Below are 18,966 nucleotides of genomic sequence, written 5' to 3'. Positions count from 1 at the left end.
TCATGCACACGACCGTAGTGGTGTACACGGGCTATGATTTGAGGCTCGGACGGCCGCAGATTGTCAACTGCAGGCTGCCCGCTAATCACGGACCGTGCACACATTCATTTCAATGAGCCCAGAACGCAAAATGCGGCCCACGTCATATCTTTTTGCGGTCCAGGCTCCCGGGCAATGAACGGACCATGGAAACCACGGTCGTGTGCATGAGCCCATAAAAATGAATGGGACCGCAATTCACCCTAAAGCCTCATGCACGCGAACGTGTTTTTGCGGCCACAATTCACCAGCAAATCTGTGGGTGAATTGCGGTCGCATTCACTTCTATGGGCCCATGAACACGATCGTGGTTTCCACGGGCATGTCCTATATGGGCCGCATTTTGCAGTCCAGGCTCATTGAAATGAATTTGTGCACGGTCCGTGATTTTCGGGCGGCCCCCAGATGACAATCCGCGGCTGTCCGTACTGCAAATCATGGGCCGTGCACACCGCTAAGATCGTGTGCATCAGGACTTATCTTTCTCGACTCCCCCATAAACACACTTGTACAGGCCAAGTGTTTGTTTATTTCACAGGGACAGAATGATAAACCAATGCCAGACACCTCTAACAGTGCTCATCTTTCGGGAAATCAAAGACCAGGCATGCTGGATGCGGCCTCACACGGACTATTGGTCGACCCCACTGAAATAGCTATGTTCAGCTAGCATTCATCTACTATGTACAGCCAGCTTTAGAAGTCATTTTCCTGTGATCACTGGGACGAACAGCAGATTGTGATAGAATGGCTCTAGAATATATGACAGTATTAAGATTTCAGGATATGGAAGCCTTAATGTCTTCAGCCCACCAAATTACATTAATCCCAATTCATAACTGCTAAACCTGCATAGTATGTAGTGTCAGCAGAGAACAAAACATCACAAGATCATTAACTAATGTAGAATTTTCAGGGGAACAGATGTTAGCAGGCTAATGTACAATGCCAGACGTTCATCTCAAATACAAGGCGATGACACTCAACCGATGTCAGCCCTCAAAGTTGTATTATATTTGCTTTTTAAAGGGCAATACAAACCAAATTTAAAGAGGATCTGTCACTAGGTCATATAAGTTGAACTGGTGAACTGACCTGAATAGCGCTGCCTCCCTGACTCCAAGGCTGTTTTTTTTGTTCCCTGGACCCCCTTTCCAGAGTTATGGCCACTGTTGTGTTGGCTCCCTATGTGCTAATTTGCTGTAGTTACCCAACGGGGTGGCGCTTGCTTCCCTGCCTCTTATGCTGACCAATCCGTCACGAGGCAACTTGAGGGTAGTTCACGCCATATTGGCTAACTACAGCAAGGCCACAAGTGGATCCATAAAGAAGCAAAGGTGTAAAGTAAAAACGGATGCGTCTTTCTCGTGTCCACTCTTGTGTTTGGTTCAAATAAATTTGCCAAAAGCTGCATCAAAATGGTGTGTGATCCAGGACTAAAGAGGACCTGTCAAACTGTCCTGACATGTCTGTTTTATCAAACCCTTGTATTCCTCATAAGACAACCATTCTGGAGCACCTTTTCTTAAATCTCGGGATTGTACCATTTCTCGCTTATTCCTCCTGGAAATATACAAATAAATTGGCAACTGGGTGTTACCATTCCGCTCGTCAATTGCAAAAAGTTTTCAATACATGATATGGTACATTAAAATAGTGGAATTAAAAAATACAACTTGTTACAGAAAAACAGGATTTTTTTTAGTCCTTTTCTCATCCAGTCCATTGGGGCACACAGACCATGAGTATATGCTGTTGCTAATAGAAGACACAAAAAATCTGTAGACTGACATGGTTGTCTACCCTGGTAGGAGATTTGAGCGAGTCATCCTCCAGGTAGTGGACAACTGAAACCCTGATGGAGCGCTATTATCACCAAGAGAATGATGGTGAAAACCCATGTGGCAGCTGAGAAGCTGAACCGGAGTGCCATGAACCGATAATGGTGAGGGGGAACAGCAAATTGCAGGAAGTGCTGATAGGACGGGCAAATGAAGATGGGCAGGTACGCATCTTTTATCTCGACACAAGAGAGGAAATCCTCTGGTCCATGGAAAGGGACTCCATGCGGAAATGACAGACCTTGATGTAGGAATTCAGATGTTTTAGGCATCATTTAAACGAGCGTAACATACGCGCGTGCGACGCGCGTGCTTTTCACGCGTGTCGTACGCACCTATATTAGGCTATGGGGCAGTGCAGACAGTCCGTGAGTTTTGCGCAGCGCGAGTCCGCTGCGTAAAACTCACGACATGTTCTATATTTCTGCGCATCACGCACCCATTGAAGTCAATGGGTGCGTGAAAACCACGCAGGTCGCACGGAAGCACTTCCGTGCGAACTGCGTGGTTTGCGCAACAGCTGTCATTCTCTGAATGTAAACACGTGCTTTTCGGTTTAAAAACATCCAAATGGAGTGTCAAAATGATGGCGGCAGCGAGAAAATCTTGCAGCCGCGCATCATACACTGATGACACACGCAGCAAAGTGCCTTTTGCGCACGCAAAATGCGTTCTTTGCGTGCGCAAAACGCACATGCTCGTGTAGATAAGGCCTTAAGCCCAGTTTGGGACAAACTGACCTGTCATTTTTGGGAGCAACAAGGAGATTCGAGTAAAACCCACAAAATTTCAAATTGTGAGGGACATGGATGATTGCTCTTTGATTCAAAAGTGGATCTTTTACCTGAAAACAGGCTGTCGAACCGACAGGCAAAGGAGAAGACATGGACTGGTATAATCGGTTGGGTGGTAGGCTTACAAACTCGAACTTATATCCTGAGGTAGCAACTTGCCGCATCCAGGCATTAGAGATTTGAGTGAGGTAGACATTAGAGCACCAGAAGAGGAGACTGACCAGATAAGAGGTACAAATGGTGGGTGAGAACGAGCAGATCTTACCCGTTTTTGGGGCATGCCATGTGAGGAAGATGTGGGTGGATAGTTCAAAAAGGGCTTGTCGGAAAGGCGGACCCAGATTCCCGTTATGGACTGGGAGACATTAGTAAGGTCACCTACGGCCCGGGAAAAAGAGCATTTCATTTTGGCACATTCAACACTAGGGGTGGGCAATTCTGTGGGTGTCATGGTTGGTGGGGCCACAGAAGCTTAGTTTGGAGGCAAGTATGCATTACACAGAAAAGTAGGTGGTCTGCATGAAAACTTTAGGCCACATGTATTGCAAGGATAGATACATACAATGGTTGCCTGTTTGGAGGATTCACCTCTGGTGTCTAACAGTGTAGTAAAGGGTTCAACAGGTCCCACTGTAATAACTGGGGACAATAAGTCCACTCAAATACTGGCATAGGGCAGGGCTATTAGCACCCCGAAAAAGGGTGTAATGGCTGCATGGGGTTACCTAGGTTCTGCTAGATATATGGCTCCCTGCATGCAATTACGCTGGCCAGCGATTAAAAAAGAGCCTGTGGGGAAAAAAAAGAATGCTTAAAGGCAGATCCTACTCGCTTCCATAGAGTGTGGTGCAATCCAAGCGCCAACAGCAGCAGCACCCAGCAGGAGGTCCTGCGTGAGTGAGAGCAGAGAGTGGGAAGAGAAGAATCACACCGCACTTGGATGCCACCAGTCATGCTCTCATCGCTAAAAGGGAATCAGAAGCCAGGAACCACCCCCGAAACAGGAAAAGAAGGGAAGAAAATAGTAGGGTCTGGTATCAGAAAAACCGGTGGCTGGGAGATGAGCGTAGGTAAGGCAGTAATAGTGCCTATGTAGTGAGCCACGCGGAATGCGTATTTAAGATTTCTTCCTTTATTTCAAACTTATTTTTGCATCACCAAGATGCTTCTGATCGCTTAGCATACAGTTCACAGCCATACTAAAGTGCTGGTATTGTAAATAGATAGAACCGCTAGTCATAATGCCAATCTGCTCTATATAAAAAAAAAACGAATCATATTGCTTTGTGTACTCACGGCTCTAACAGGATCACCTTGAAAACCGCTTGACGACCTTGAGGCTGTCATTTGTATATTAGAACTTGCCTATGCTTTCGATGATCACACAATTACATTGAGACTGTAGAGTTTACACATCTGTATACAAGCTTTATATAGCGCACACTCATCGTGAGAGTCCGATTACTTTTATGCTGTCGCTTTTGCCCACTCATGCTAAAAACATTCTGGCTAAGTTGATACGACACAGACTGTTAGAACAGAAGTACATGGTAATTTTTCCCAGCATGCTGGCGCGTTTTGCAGCTGGAGTAGATGTAGTAAGCAATGATTCATTATACAAACTGCAGCTTTGACTGTGTGCATATTTACCATAGTCTGTTTGTTCCTCCTGGGCCTCCTGTGGTCTTATTGTGACATGCTCGGCTGTGGATGTTTGTTCCCTCCCAGACACAAGACGCTGGCTACCATGCTGTTCCAAGACCGCTTCCAGAGCAGCCATTTCTATCTGGAGTTTCTCTAAATTGTTCTGCATGGTGTCACGCTGCTGTAAGAGAAGAAACCCGGTGAGTTTTATCTGCCACTTAAAAAATGTAAATACTGCGGATCTGGTAGGAGAGAAGAAAGAAGAGGTAAAGTGTAATTACAACAGCGGTTGGACAAAAGTATATAAAATGTCATGGGTTTGTATCCAATCTATTATTGCCTATACTAAAAAATGATAAACGTTCGCTGTAAGCGACATGCCTGTTGCACTGAATGCCATATAGATGTAAGACATCTGTAGTAACCGATCCAGTTAAAGCTCACGCAGTTCATTCATCAGAAATTATGAAAGAGGGGGAAAAATAGTTTATTTAATGGAAAAATAAAGGCAAGTGATTTCTACATGAAAAGGCGCTTTGTAATGGTCAAACACACTTACAGAGCTGGGATCAATAATTCCCATTATTTTTAAGGTAATCTTTTAGCTGCATACTTGCTCCGGAAAGCTGTCAAGCAATGCTTGTAAGCCGTAGCATTCGCCGGCGAGGACAGATTTCTATTCTACCTGCTTTGTGCAACACGTTTCTTGGCTGCAGATTTGTCAAACTTTAAAGAGTGATTGCACTTTCAAACTTTTGATATGTCATAGGGACATATCAAAAGTTTGGATTGGTAGGGGTCCTGGTGGTGAGTCTCCTAGTCGCTGAAATGGAGGTGCAGAAGCTCTCAGCTCAGCGCCCTGCACCTCCGGCTGTGATCAGCGCTCCCCGTCAGCCTGAAGACGGCTCTCATCGACATCTTTTGTGAACCGTCTTCAGCCTGACAGGGATCGCTGAGCGCTTCTGCACCTTCGTTTCAGCAACAGTCTCAGCACCAGGAACCCCACTGATCTAAACTTTCGATATATCTCTACGACGTATCAAAAGTTTGATGAAAGTGTAGATACTCTTTAAATAAGCACTCCCAGCAAAAATGGGCCCCCGTTTGTAAGTGAGGTGACATAAATGATACGGTGGTTAGAAAACGCACAGTTGGCTTTATCTTGTAGTTTCAATCTCATTCCCGGCTACCGTTCCATCACACAACCCTCGCTCTGAATAGGGAATAAATGGGTACGTGTGCGGTGTGTGATTTCAACGCACAGCACACGGACGAGTATTACGCTCGTCTGAATGAGCCAAATCTTCCAGCGTCTGCTGTGTGGACAGGACGCCGTTCCGGAGACTCACATCGAGCCACTCATAGAAATGAATAGGGAAGACTGGCGTCCTGTCCACACAACAGACACTTTAAGATTTAGTCAGAGCGGGAGTCAAGTGAGGAAACGGCAGCCCAGAATGGAGGCTGAAACTACAATATAAAGCCATCAGTGAGCTTACTAACCACAGTATTGTTTTTGCCACCTCAATTACAAAACGGGGTAAGGGCCAAAACATTTTTGCTGGGAATGATTCAATCGCGTAACTGTATGTGACAATCAGTGGTGCTTTGCCGCCTTCTCACGTAGTTACGTGATGACAAACTGTCACCATGTCAAATGACATGGTGACAAGGGGCAGATCGCGGCAGCAAGTGACAGACACTCACCACTCGCCGACACAGGACCAATGAGAGAGATCTTTTGACGTCGATCATGATGGTTGGTCATTCAAAACTGAATGACCAATCACAGCATAGGTAAATAAAAGACGCAGGATTCTTCTCATCACTGGATCTGACTAGCTAATTTCTGTCAGACAGCTTGTGAGAGGCGGTGTGTGAAGCCCTATCAGAAAGTAAAACAGTGAATAGAGACCTCTTCTAGATCTTCCCAGATCTCTCCTGCCCTAGTAATTATACAACAATCCCCAAATCACTCACCCATTACCCCAATGAAATTACTGTGCCATATTACTTTAGGGGATACCCTAAATACCCCCAGATCACCCCCCTCACTGCCCAGTGAGAGAACATTGAGCCAAGTCAGTATCCAGTACGATCCACCCAGATTACCACCCTTCACTGTTGCCATGACACATAGTGACCGTTTTACGCAGTGATCCAGTCAGTTCCATCCCGCTCCTACATTTTTGAGAGAGCCAATTTTTTTTTTTTTTATTAGGGACCGTTACGTTTTAGGGTTACAATAAAATTATATCTGTTACATTGCTGCAATAGGGCGCAGAAATTTTATAGCCTAGAGGAGGCATACGCTATGCTGTGCTCGGATACAGACTCTGCTAGCGAGGATGAAATGCAGTTTGTGCGGACATCTTTGTCTAGTATGATGAGCCCCCCAGCAGCGCAGTAGAGTTGCTGGTTCTGACAAGCCCACCCGATAGTGAGGCGATATGGATGCCCGCTTCAAATTATGCCCCACAGGTTCCCAACTTCACTGCATCCTCGGGAATCCAAGTGGAGACCACGGGGTTCGGAGAGTTTGATGTTTTCAACTTATTTTTATTCGCTAAATATAGAAGTTTGATGGTCGGACAAATTTCTATGCGGAACAATTTCTCACCCACAATCCCATGTCCTACTATTCCAAAGGCCATATTTGGACCCCCACAAACTCAGAGGAGCTTTGCAAATTTTGGGGCCTGTTACCGAGTACGGGCCTCATAAATAAACCCAGCATTAGGGACTACTGGTCATCTGATGTCCTATATAATATACCCCATTATGGCACCATTATGACCAGAAAAAGATTTGAGGTCATCCTCCAATTCCTGCACTACACAGATAATACATAAGGATCCAAATTATGACCGTTTATATAAAATAAGGCCTGTCATCAAGCATTTTCATTTAAAATTTGCCCAAATTTACACCCAAAGTAAAAATATTCCGGTCGACGAGTCGCTCGTCAGTTTTAAGGGAAGGCTCGACTTCCATCGATACCTCCCAAATAAAAGGGCCCGGTATGGAATAAAACGATATAAGATCTGTGAAAGTTCCACCGGGTACGCGCATTTTTTCAGGATTTATGAGGGAAGGGATTCCAAAATTGATCCCCCAGAGTGCCCCCATCCCTTAGTGTCAGTGGAAAAATTGTGTGGGATCTTATACACCCACTACTTGGCCAGGGATATAAATGTCTATATAGACAAATTTCTATAACAGCATCCCTCTCTAAAAGTGACTTTTAGCAAGAGCGACAGTGGCCTGTGACACGATAAAAAAAAATGTCAAAGGGCCTCCCCAAAACCCTCCTGGGCCACACATTGCCAAAAGGAGAAAGTAAAGCAATGTGCAGCGAGAATATGCTGCTAGTGAAAATTAGGGACAAGAAGGATGTCCAAATTTTATCAAGCATCCGTAAGGATAGCAGCATCCACGTTCCAGGTCGTGGCTCCAACACCACTACTGCCAAGCCTGCCTGCGTACTGGATTATAACCGCTTTATGGGTGGGGTGGATCTATCTGATCAGGTCATAAAGCCGTGTAGTGCCATGAAGAAAAGTAAGACCTGGTACAAGAAGTTGGCAGTCCACCTCACCCAAATGGCAATGTATAATGCATTTGTGGTGTCCAGATACGCAGGCAATAGAAATAAGCTTCTCCAATTTCAGGAGACAATTATCAAGGCCCATTTGACAATGCAGAAGGGAGATAAAAGTTGCCGTATAACGCTAGGCCAGTACTTTCCCTCAGTAGTACCCCCACTGAGAAGAAAATAAAACCCCAGAAAAAGATACCCTGTGTGTTCTAAAAAAGGCATCAGAAAAGACACTATCCACCAATGCGAGACATGCCCCACAAAGCCAGGCCTATGCATCAACGAATGCTTTAAACTTTACCACATCTCCACTGAGTTTTAGATTATTTTATTTATACACCCATTCATTTTACAAATTGGCCATCCTAAATTTTTGAAGCGGCATAATTTTATTTTCGTATATTTTTGCCCACTTACTAAAATGTAAAAGTCAAAACAAAACTAAAAATTCTTACTACACCCCTAGATGAATACCTACGTGGTTTCACGTTATAATTAGTCACACCAAATGAAAATATTTTTGAAAAACCCCTAACAAATTTCTCACTATACCCCTAGATGAATACCTTGAAGGGTAGAGTTTTCAAAATAAGGTCAGTTGGAATCACAAATAGCATACGAGATGAAAATTGTATTTTTTATTTGACGGCATCATTTTATATAAATGTAATATTCCTTCAATACATATTTTTTTTTATAATTTTACTGAGTTTGCCTATTATTATAACTATGTCCTGCCATATAAAGCGGTTATATTAATTCTTATAAACTGTTTGGTGATATGGGCATAGTTCTTTATATTTGGAGGTTACTCAATTTACAAGCTGATCCTGATCAATACATTATGGGCTTTTTTGTTGTTTTGTTCAGGTTTTTGCACTACCTGTTAAACCCGAAAATACTTCCAGAAAAACTAACTATATCTTAGGGGATTAGTGATCCTTTACTGTCCATAAAGATGGTGTTTGACACAGCCCTTTTACATATTCTGTAGGTGATTGGTTGTTTTGCGCACATTACGGTTCCTACTTTGCCGGGCAGGGACCTGTAATGGTGTGCCAACGTCCCTTGGCACGTTACTCTCGGATATAGAGATTGATGGGGCTAAAGACATGTTGTATGACCAGTCCCTTTGAAAAAAAGTAGTGACATTATAAAGCCCTGTTCTTTCATCCTGTGAACATGCTCAAGTTCTAAACTTTTTCCTCCAGTTCTCAAATATATTGCCCTTCAGTCCAATACAGTTTTAATTTTAATTCTCCCTGCTTTAACGGTTCTTAACAGCTATGGACCGACATTTATTGGTCATCTGCTTTGTTGGCACGACATAGTTACATACACTGGCAAATGCACTTCTACGGGTTAATATGCAGTGGAAGGCAACCATGCCCCAAAAATAAAAATTAACACCCAAATCCCATGTATCCGGCTATGAAAACCTAATGGTACAAACACTCAATAAACCACTAGATGAATACCTTAGGGGTGCAGTTTTCAAAATGGTGTCACTCATAGGGGTGTCAGATCATTCTGCCAGCTCAAATCGTTTACAGGCATGGAGTGGGACCCATCAAGTCATTCAAGCTAAAATTATTTTCTGAAAACCCAAAAGGGTGCTCCTTTGCTTTGGGGCCACACTGTGTGGCCATGTAGCAGATTACGGCCGAAGTGTGGCTATTTCTGAACACAGGAGAAACTAGGTAATAAACGTTGGGGTGTGTTTCATCAGTTTCATGTACTATGTTGGAAAAATATGTCCTAGAAATGAGGCATTTGTGAAAAAAATTAAAATTCTTCATGCCAGATTTCCACAAGAATCTGCAAAAACACTATTGGGTTAAAAAAAAGTGACCACACCCCTAGAAAAATTCCTTGAGGGGTGTGGTTTCCAAAATGGGGTCACTTTTGGGGGGGTTTCTACTGTTTTGGTCCCTCCAGGGTGTTGCAAAATGCGACATGGCACCAAAAACTATTCCAGAAATATCTGCGCTCCAAATGGCACTCAGTCCCTTCTGAGCACTGCCGTGGGTCCAAACAGCAGTTTATGACCACATATGGGGTATTGCTGTAATCGGAAGAAATTGCTTTACAAATGTTGGGATGCTTTTTCTCCTTTATGCTTTGTAAAAATGTGAAAATTCTATGTTTTTTCAACAATAAAAAAAAGTAGATTTTCATCTTCATGGACTAATTATAATAAATTCAGCAAAAAAAAACCTCTGGTGTCAAAATGCTAACTATACCCCTAGAAAAATTCCTCGAGGGGTGTAGTTTCCAAAATGGGGTCACATTTAGGGGGGTTTTCACTGTTTTGGCACCACAAGACATCTTCAAATCTGACATGGTCCCTAAAATATATTCTAAAAAACGGAGGCCCCAAAATCCACTAGATGCTCCTTTGATTCTGAGGCCTGTGTTCCAGTCCATTAGGACACTAGGGCCACATGTGGGATATTTAAAAAAAAAAAATGCAGAATCTGGGCAATAAATATGGAGTTGCATTTCTTGGGTAAAACCTTCTGCATTACAGAAAAAAAATTTATTACAAAAGGAATTTTGGCAAAAAAATTAAATTTGTGAATTACCTCTACTTTGCTTTAATTCCTGAGAAACGCCTAAAGGGTTAAAACACTTTCTAAATGCTGTTTTGAATACTTTGAGTGGTGCAGTTTTCAAAACGGGGTGATTTATGGGGACTTTCTAATATATAAGGCCCTCAAAGCCACTTCAGAACTGAACTGGTCCCTGAAAAAAATAGCCTTTTGAAATTTTCCTGAAAATGTGAGAAATTGCTGCGAAAGTTCAAAGCCTTGTAACGTCCTAGAAAAAAAAAAAAAAGAACTTGAAAAAAACGATGCAAACAAAGTAGACATATGGGATATTTGAAATTGTAACTATTTTGTGTGGTATCGGTTTTACAAGCAGACACATTTAAATTTAGAAAAATGCTAATTTTTGCAAATTTTCTCAAAATGTGTGTTTTTCACAAATAAAATATTGAATATATCGACCAAATTTTTTGCACCAACAAAGTCCAATATGAATATGTCACGAGAAAACAATCTCAGAACCGCTTGGATAGGTGAAAGCATTCCGGAGTTATTACCAAATAAAGTGACATGTCAGATTTGAAAAAATGGGGCTGGTCCTGAAGGCGAAAATGAGCTTGGTCCTGAAGGGGTTAAGGAGTACTCTGGTGAGAACTGGGCAAGACAGGAGAGGAATTACTCAGGTATTTAATTTGCTAGATGTCGCATAGCACGAAAGTGACTTCAGTAACCTACTCAATGTAGTTTGTTTTGGTTTTTACTTTAGATACACAGCTCAGAAAAGCTTTTAGCCAAATTAATGTTTTTCCCCTTCACAGTTGCTAGGATGAATGACTGCTTTAAAATCCTAAATCGTATTTTTGGGAACAGAGCCGATTATTTAAGACTTAGAGCGGCAATATGTTATTGTCATAGTAACAACGAGTCTAAAGAATCTCAACATGAAGGGGGCTTTAAGGAAACATGGCGGACCACCGCCAATTTAATTATTGTACTTCACTGTTCCTTCAGCTTTAATGTGACAAGCCCAGAAAATAGTTTACACTGCTCGTCTGACAGGTCTGTTTTCGTAAATGCTTGTATCTTTGAAATAACTATTCTTAAACATCTTTTCTCCAATTGTGCATCAGTTATTACTCATGGAAATGTATGAATAAATTGGACAACTGGGTGTTACCATTCACCTGATCAGTAGGGTGTGTCCCTACACGGACACCGTCATCAGTGATTGGACAGTATCCGTGTGTTTAGAGACACGCCCCATTGCAAGAGAGAGAATTGTATGACCCAGTTGTAAACTTTGTTATACATTTCCAGGAGGAATAATAGGGATGACAACGCAAAGTTCTAAGAAAGGATGCCCCAGAGTTGCTATTTTTAGAATTACTATTATTTATATAATTTTTTTATTGTTCTTTTACTAAATCTGACATGGTAACTTTTGCATTACTGAATCCATTCTGATCAAAACCTGCATTGAGAATGCTGCTGGGAGTTGCAGCGCTGTACTATGTACAGATACACAACTAACAGCATAGTATTCTACCCGCGTTGCACACTGAAGGATGTGGTGTATTCCACATGGGACTACTGTAAAGTGTCTGGTGTAATATCTCCTTCAAAAGATTAGAGTGGATCATGTCACACTACCTGAGGCCATGTTTTTTGCGGGATGCTTTGCTAATATTTTAGGCACCATTTTGGGGTACATATAAGTTAGAGTTTAATATATGTGCTTTGTGTTTTTGAGATTTTTTTATTTAAATGGCAGAATCCATAGAGGCAAGCTTGACATGGTTTTTTGTTTTTAATCCCACTAAATTCACCATTTACCTTAAATGATATGATAACTATTGCATGGAAATTAACATGTATAGGGACAGAAAATGTGTAGGTTTATTATTTTTGTGAACTTTTATTTAACATTTTTAAAAATTATGTTTTCGTTCGTGGTCTTTCTATATATTTTTTTTTTATATATGACAGTCTCATAAGGGACTATTGTCATACTGCTGTATGCCTGCTGTTCACTTGAATGGCTCAACAAATCACAGGAGCCAGATAGCCAACCTGCCTAAAAATTTGCTTATAGCACTAAACTTTTTGGTTTATTTTCTTTTCAAGCCTTAAATGATCAGTCCCAGATATGCCATAAAATGTCTGAGAGCTCTAGGACCCGTCTAACTCCGGAACGGGTGTCAGCCGACCGGCTGCCTCATTCAGTCAACGAATAAATGGAGAGTGGGCCACACGTGGCTTTCTCCATGTGAAATACAGAAACAGCTGAGCAAGCATGCTCGGCTGTTACCATGATAAGAGCAAAGCGGAAAAGGAACGGATCTTTAGGAGGCACTGCTACATTACGAATAAATAATGGGACACGGAGAATGGTAGTCACATCACAAAAAACATACATCTATTTAATAATAATAATAATAGTAATAATATCAGTGGCAAAGCGTTTAGACGCTGAACTAGCGGATGGCCTGAGGAAGACGCTAGTTCAGCGTCTAAACGCTTTGCCACTGATATTACTTTTATTATTAAATAGAATTATGTTTTTTGTGATGCGACTACCATTCTCTGTGTACCGATAATTTATTCGGATAGTAGCAGCGCCTCCTAAAGATCCGTTCCTGCCTGATTCATCTGCACTATGTGGCGCCATGCTTTTTGCTCTTGTCTCTATGGCGGTCACCATAACTCCTATAGAAGTGAATGGAGAGAGCTGCACGGTCACCTCTCTATTCATTCTCCGCATAGACATGACCCCGTTCTGGAGATCGGTGCAACCCCCATCTATCAAACATTTATGGCATATCCTAATATATGCCATAAATGTTCAAGATCAGGAAAACCCTTCAAAAGGGGTTGTATTTGATTACAAAAAAAAACAACTAATTTTCACTTGAATGGGGCTGAGCTGCAGTACCAGTCAAAACCCATGGGAAAAGGTGGTGCTGTCTCAGATTAGAACAGGGTGTGCTTTATTTTTCTAAACAACTTCTTTAAAGGGAATGTCCCACAATAATTATGTATCAACTAACCACAGGACAGTTAATAAAACTAATGATCGCGGTGTGTCCGACCACTGGGTCACGAGGGTTAGGTGTTCCCAGTTTGAATGGAGCGGTGATCACACGTGCGCACTACCGCTCCATTTAGTCTCTATGGGACTGATGTATATAGACGAGTGCTTTACACAGTATGTGATAGGGATTAAAAAAAGTAGGCTGTTCACTTCTCGGTGTGCGGTGTATAGAAGACATGATAGCAGTTCGGCTCCACACTCTAGATCAAAGACAAATGAGAATTAGAGCATGCATAGGAGAAAACTGCTTAAAAAAAAATAAAAATGTAGAATACAAGTCATATAATGGCCAGAAATACTGCTATTCCTCATGTACACACATCACAGCTTATTCTGAAAAGTCACCTAGGTACACTTCAAACTAAGTGAACCAAAAATAGTCATACAGGGGCCCCAAAGGTCAATGCTATTTATTGAAAAGAATAAGCCACATACTTTAATCCACGACACAAAATATTTTCACAGGAGTGTAAAAAAGGAAAAAATAAAAAAAGCGACCAAAAACTGCATTGTCAGAGCAATGACTCACAGCCTCGACTAACATTCACATTCAAGTGGCATAAAGCACTACATTAACCATCTACAATTACCAAAAGACTAGCAGCAGAATATTGGGACGCAAGTTATTTTTGCAAATATTGATTGGAAGAAAAAAAATAAAAAAAATCACAATTACATCTCTAACAATTACACCGCTCTACATCCCTCTGCTGGGATCAAAGCTCGTTCTTAGCCAAAAACACTAAAGGGAACATGGATGCCAAATACGGCTGTGTAAAGCTGGTTTAGCGTAATGTGCCCATTACGAGCACTGATTATTACAGGTCGATCGGCGCTCGTGTAAAGGGCCTTTAAATACGATCATTTGGTCCCCATACAGTTTACATTACGTTGGCAACACATCTCATTTAGACGGGAAAATGTGCTGCCGACAACAATGATTTTCAGGGCAGCATAATAGACAAAATTGGCTGCCAAACCAGTGTTCGCTCATTCGTCAGCTGATCAATGCCCGGTTTATGCAGGGCGATTATTGGGAACTACGAACGCTTCTTTGCCCGATCAATGGCCCTAAGAGTCCTAATAAGGATATGACGATTGTTGGATGAAATAGACCTTTAAAGGGGTTGCCTCATGATAACTTCTACTCTGATGGAAGCTGCCACAGTCATTGGTGACATCACTTATGTCAGCTGATGTTTGTTAGCAGATTTACACTCTGTCTCAGAGGAAGGTCCAAAGCAGAAGACACCCCCCATCTATGACATCTATTTGCCCTAAAATGGCATATTGAAAGGTTGTATGCCAGAGCCTGTACGGTAGCACACCATACTTCTCAGTACTATGGAGCCTTTGGCACTTTGCATGCTATTGTATGGTGTCTCCGTACAGCAACGTAGTATGGAGGTATTAACCTATAGAGAATACCTCTGGAGTACGATATTCGATAGACCTTTGAACGCATATTTCTGTCTGACTCCGCATGAAATTGGAGACATATAGTGGTACAGTATAGGCCTAATGACTTCTATGGGAGTGTATTATGACTTAGTAGAAGTGTCAGCTAGTATGGAGTCGTAGTATGGCCGTGTGCGTCAGGAGGTTGCGTACTGAAAATGCTTTGCCGTATATTTAAAATGTGGTGACTCTCAGGCAGGATATGTCTCATTAACACATGAAAGGATATGGTCAGCATTTGAGCTCCCTTAATAATAAATTGCCTATTGCTGCAAAGTCTCCTAATTACTAGGGTATTATTATAGATGCAGAAGCTGTAAGTAAGCACATTTTGATTTAAAAAAAAATAATAATTATTTTATCTTTTTTAAAACATGCTGAAAGTCTGTCTGGTTTTTGTGTGGAACCACGTATTCCAAAAACAGCATAGGTTACCAATATAGCAGCAAATAGCAAGCGAGAACATCAGAATACAGAAAAGAATAATGCATTACCTGTAGCTCTGTTATAGTGAGCATAAATATCCTGTATAATGGCTTTCACGTGATCTACAGCCCTGTAATAGCAGGTTTGTAAGAAAAATCCAAATGTAAAGATGACGTCTGGCTTTCAAGTTGGGTGTCTGTTGAAAATAACGTGCTCTAAAAAGGAATGACGGCGTGTGTTCCCTTATACAGATGTCACAATTATGAATCAGACCAAACAATACAAAAAACACAATAGAATAATAAGTATATTTGTTCTTCTCCATTGTTTGAAATGCCGAACACTTGCCATTTTCATCGGTCTCATTTCATCTACAAATTACATGGTCTTTGTAGAAGACTCTTGTCTGCATATTGTACTCCTCAAATAAAAGCTCTCCAAGAAATGGCTTTAAAACATCAACAAAAGTTTACAAATTGCACTCACACATACTCAACAGAACGCACATAATTTACTGCGTCAAAAAAGGTTTTTTGAAAAAGGACAAATTGTATTTACCACAATGACAACCGGCTGATAGAAAGTGCTGTTAGTATTCAACAATGGATAGGCTGATCGGGTGAAACAACACTGCCACCATGTGGAGCGCTGTGGTTACTGCATGAACAATTGTAAATCGTCAATCAACCGAATCCTCCCCTCAGAGTCAGACCTCTCCAATGTTTTCCATGTTCTGGTGATACATTGATCAGTGTCACATAGTTTGAGGACTGATACGTGTCCACTAACGTAGATAGGCGTTAATGAAATGTTTCCATTATAAAAGAGGTGTTTGCGCTGCATGTATAGTAAAATAGAATGTGGCAGCTGGGAACCAGTCGATTTATTGGGTTCAATGTAATTTTATGCATTATTTTCTGATCTGTAGCGAACGGGTTTTGAATATATAATAAAGGTTTTTACATGAATAATCAGCAAGATACCTGTGTATTGAGGATTTCGCACTGAGAAGATAGTCCCGAAGAGTCCCCCGTGTGACTAGCCTCACTCTCACATCCAGAAACTTCACCTGAGAAGACAATCACAGAACTGAAAATAGTTATACAGAATATTAGATAACACATACGTAAAACTTGATACTTATGAGCAGGAAGCTTTACAATCTGGACACCTTGTAAAGATGCTTTTTTTTTTTCTATTAATATTTGATTTTATTCAACAAATTATTGTGGTACAACCGGAAAGGAAGATACAAAGTAACAATCCACAAAATACCCTACAGATCCCCAACCCATCCCCAAATCCAAGAAAAAACAAACAAACAACCACCTATCCACTTCACGAGTTTCAGACACCCCAGAGCTCCTGCCAGTTGGTTCAACTTTTTAGATCTTACTCTCTCGAAATCTGCTCAGTTAGCACTTTTGAATTGTACTGAAGAGTCGGTAATGGCGACGTTTTTGCAAACGCAAATTCGGCTTAAGTGTTCTACTGCTCGCTTCATTCGTTATTGCAAGGAAATGGAGTCTTCCCCCTCTATTTTGGAATGGATAAATATGGATCTTAAAATCAAAATGTATGAGAAAATAAGTAAGGAAGCATTTTACTACAGACTCTCGGGGTAATAGAATATAAGCAGAATTAGGCTGATAATGCTGTAGTTCCTGGATCACTCATGTTGGAGTAAAATGTTTGAGTCTGTTTGATTATTTTTACAGATAAACCCAATAAACAGCTCTCTAAGGCTTCGTTCACATCTGCATCGGGACTCCATTCATGGGTTTCGTTGTAGTTTTCCGTCAGGGGAGCCCATGAACGGAATCCAAACTGAAACCATAGGTTTCCGTTTGCATCACCAATGATTTCAATGGTGAAGGATCCGGTGTAAATGGTTTCTATTTGTCCCCCTTGTGTAAGGGTTCAGTCGTTTTGATGGAATGAATAGCGCAGTCGACTATGGTATTGATTCAATCAAAACGACGGAACCCTTGCACAACGGTGAGAAACGGAAACCATTTGCATCGGATCCATCACCATTGAAATCAACGATGATGCAAACTGAAACCTATGGTTTGGATTCCGTTCTTGGGTTCCCCTGACAGAAAGCTCCAACGGAACCCATGAACGTAGTCCCGACGCAGATGTGAACGAAGCCTAAACTGTTAAGTGACTAACAGCAATTACGACGGTAGTCGAGGAGGCGGCATTGTGTGGGCGAGCACTAGTCTGTGGTGAATCTACACTATTGAAAGTGCTCATATGGAGGGTTTCTGACAAATAGATTACACTTGATTTGGGATCATATGGAAGGCAATATCAGTGCTCACCAGTTTACAATGTCAAAAAAATGTAAAGACCATAATAAAAAGCCAATCTTTCCGGGTAAGCCAGTTCGTTGCTGAAGATAGATAAATAGATCAGTCCGCCCTATCACTAGCCACACATTGCCTATTCCTCATTGCTGTTCATCAACTTGTCCCAAAAACTGGAGACCTCTATTGCTTGCCAGAAAGATTTCTTAATACCTAACCTCTGCTTTTTCATTGCCTAACCTTCCATTTTCTCTACAATATTAATTTATCACCTATCCACAAGATAAGTGATTAACATCTGACTGGTAGGGGCCCGACCACAGGGGACCCCCCACGAGCCAGAGAACCGGGGTAATGGAATGCCTTATGTGACTGGAGCAGGACTGTGCCGCTCCATTTACTTTCTACGGGCTGCCAGAGATAAGGGTGGCAAAGCATGTGCAGTTCTGCTCCATTCACATAGGGCACCCCAGGACCCCCTTCTCAGAACCGGTGGGGGTCTCAGCAGTCGTACCCCCAACCTGCAATATATAACAATATACAAAGCTCACATAGCAGATCAGGGTTTTGAGGGCTAAATTAAAATGCAGCCACATTTCTATCTTTTTCCCAGGAGTGCTCCTTTCCTGAAATCCGCTATTTCTTTTCGTTAGTAGCTGTCCAGACTCGGCATCCCTTTTAACGATATCTGGAGTGGGCGTCAACAAGTGTGTCAATGTCAAGTGCTCTCCACAGAGATTGTGCAAGGCTGGCACATGGCATCCTCCCATGTTGCCTATCTGGAGTGGAACTGAAAGAGGCTGCTTGAGTGTGTGGGACCCAAAACAAGACAATGCAGTCTATAAAAGGCAGTTTATGCTATAGCAAACAGAACGTCCAGTGACCACTTTTGTACATACGGCTACACGTGCCTAAATGGTGGTCATCCAGATACAAAAAAATTTAAAATAAAAACACACCATGGCTTAACACTAGTTAAGGAGCGAGGACTAGTGAGGAGATGCAAGAAAATAAAGTTTGCTTCCCTAAAGTTATGTAATACTAATTAAAATGTGTGTAAGTGCTACGCTTTTGCGAATGCTCTCAGCGTTCACCGAGTACGCAATGTCGGCCCTATATCAGATGGTCTAGTACTGAACAGAGAGCAATAAAAGCAACTGTGCACAGTCAGACTATATAAATATCCCAGATGCTAAAGTACAGCACTAAATTTG

The 18,966-nt window shown here is 41.8% G+C and overlaps 1 protein-coding gene across 1 annotated transcript in view; it reads right to left on the bottom strand.

The window, feature by feature from the left end:
* The window catches only part of BRCA1 (BRCA1 DNA repair associated), a 110,905-nt gene that overhangs the window by 40,804 nt on the left and 51,135 nt on the right, over nt 1-18,966 (bottom strand). Inside the window, exons 11-12 of the mRNA XM_075846652.1 lie at nt 16,424-16,509; nt 4,325-4,499 (exon numbers count right to left, since the gene is read on the bottom strand). Coding sequence (XP_075702767.1) covers nt 4,325-4,499; nt 16,424-16,509 — 261 coding nt within the window. The remainder of the gene's footprint in view (nt 1-4,324; nt 4,500-16,423; nt 16,510-18,966) is intronic.

The sequence above is a fragment of the Rhinoderma darwinii genome, chromosome 13 (assembly GCF_050947455.1).
Source record: "Rhinoderma darwinii isolate aRhiDar2 chromosome 13, aRhiDar2.hap1, whole genome shotgun sequence".
In the NCBI taxonomy this organism is placed as follows: domain Eukaryota; kingdom Metazoa; phylum Chordata; class Amphibia; order Anura; family Rhinodermatidae; genus Rhinoderma; species Rhinoderma darwinii.
The sequence above is the reverse complement of the archived record's forward strand: the minus strand, read 5'-3'. Positions and strand labels throughout refer to the sequence as shown.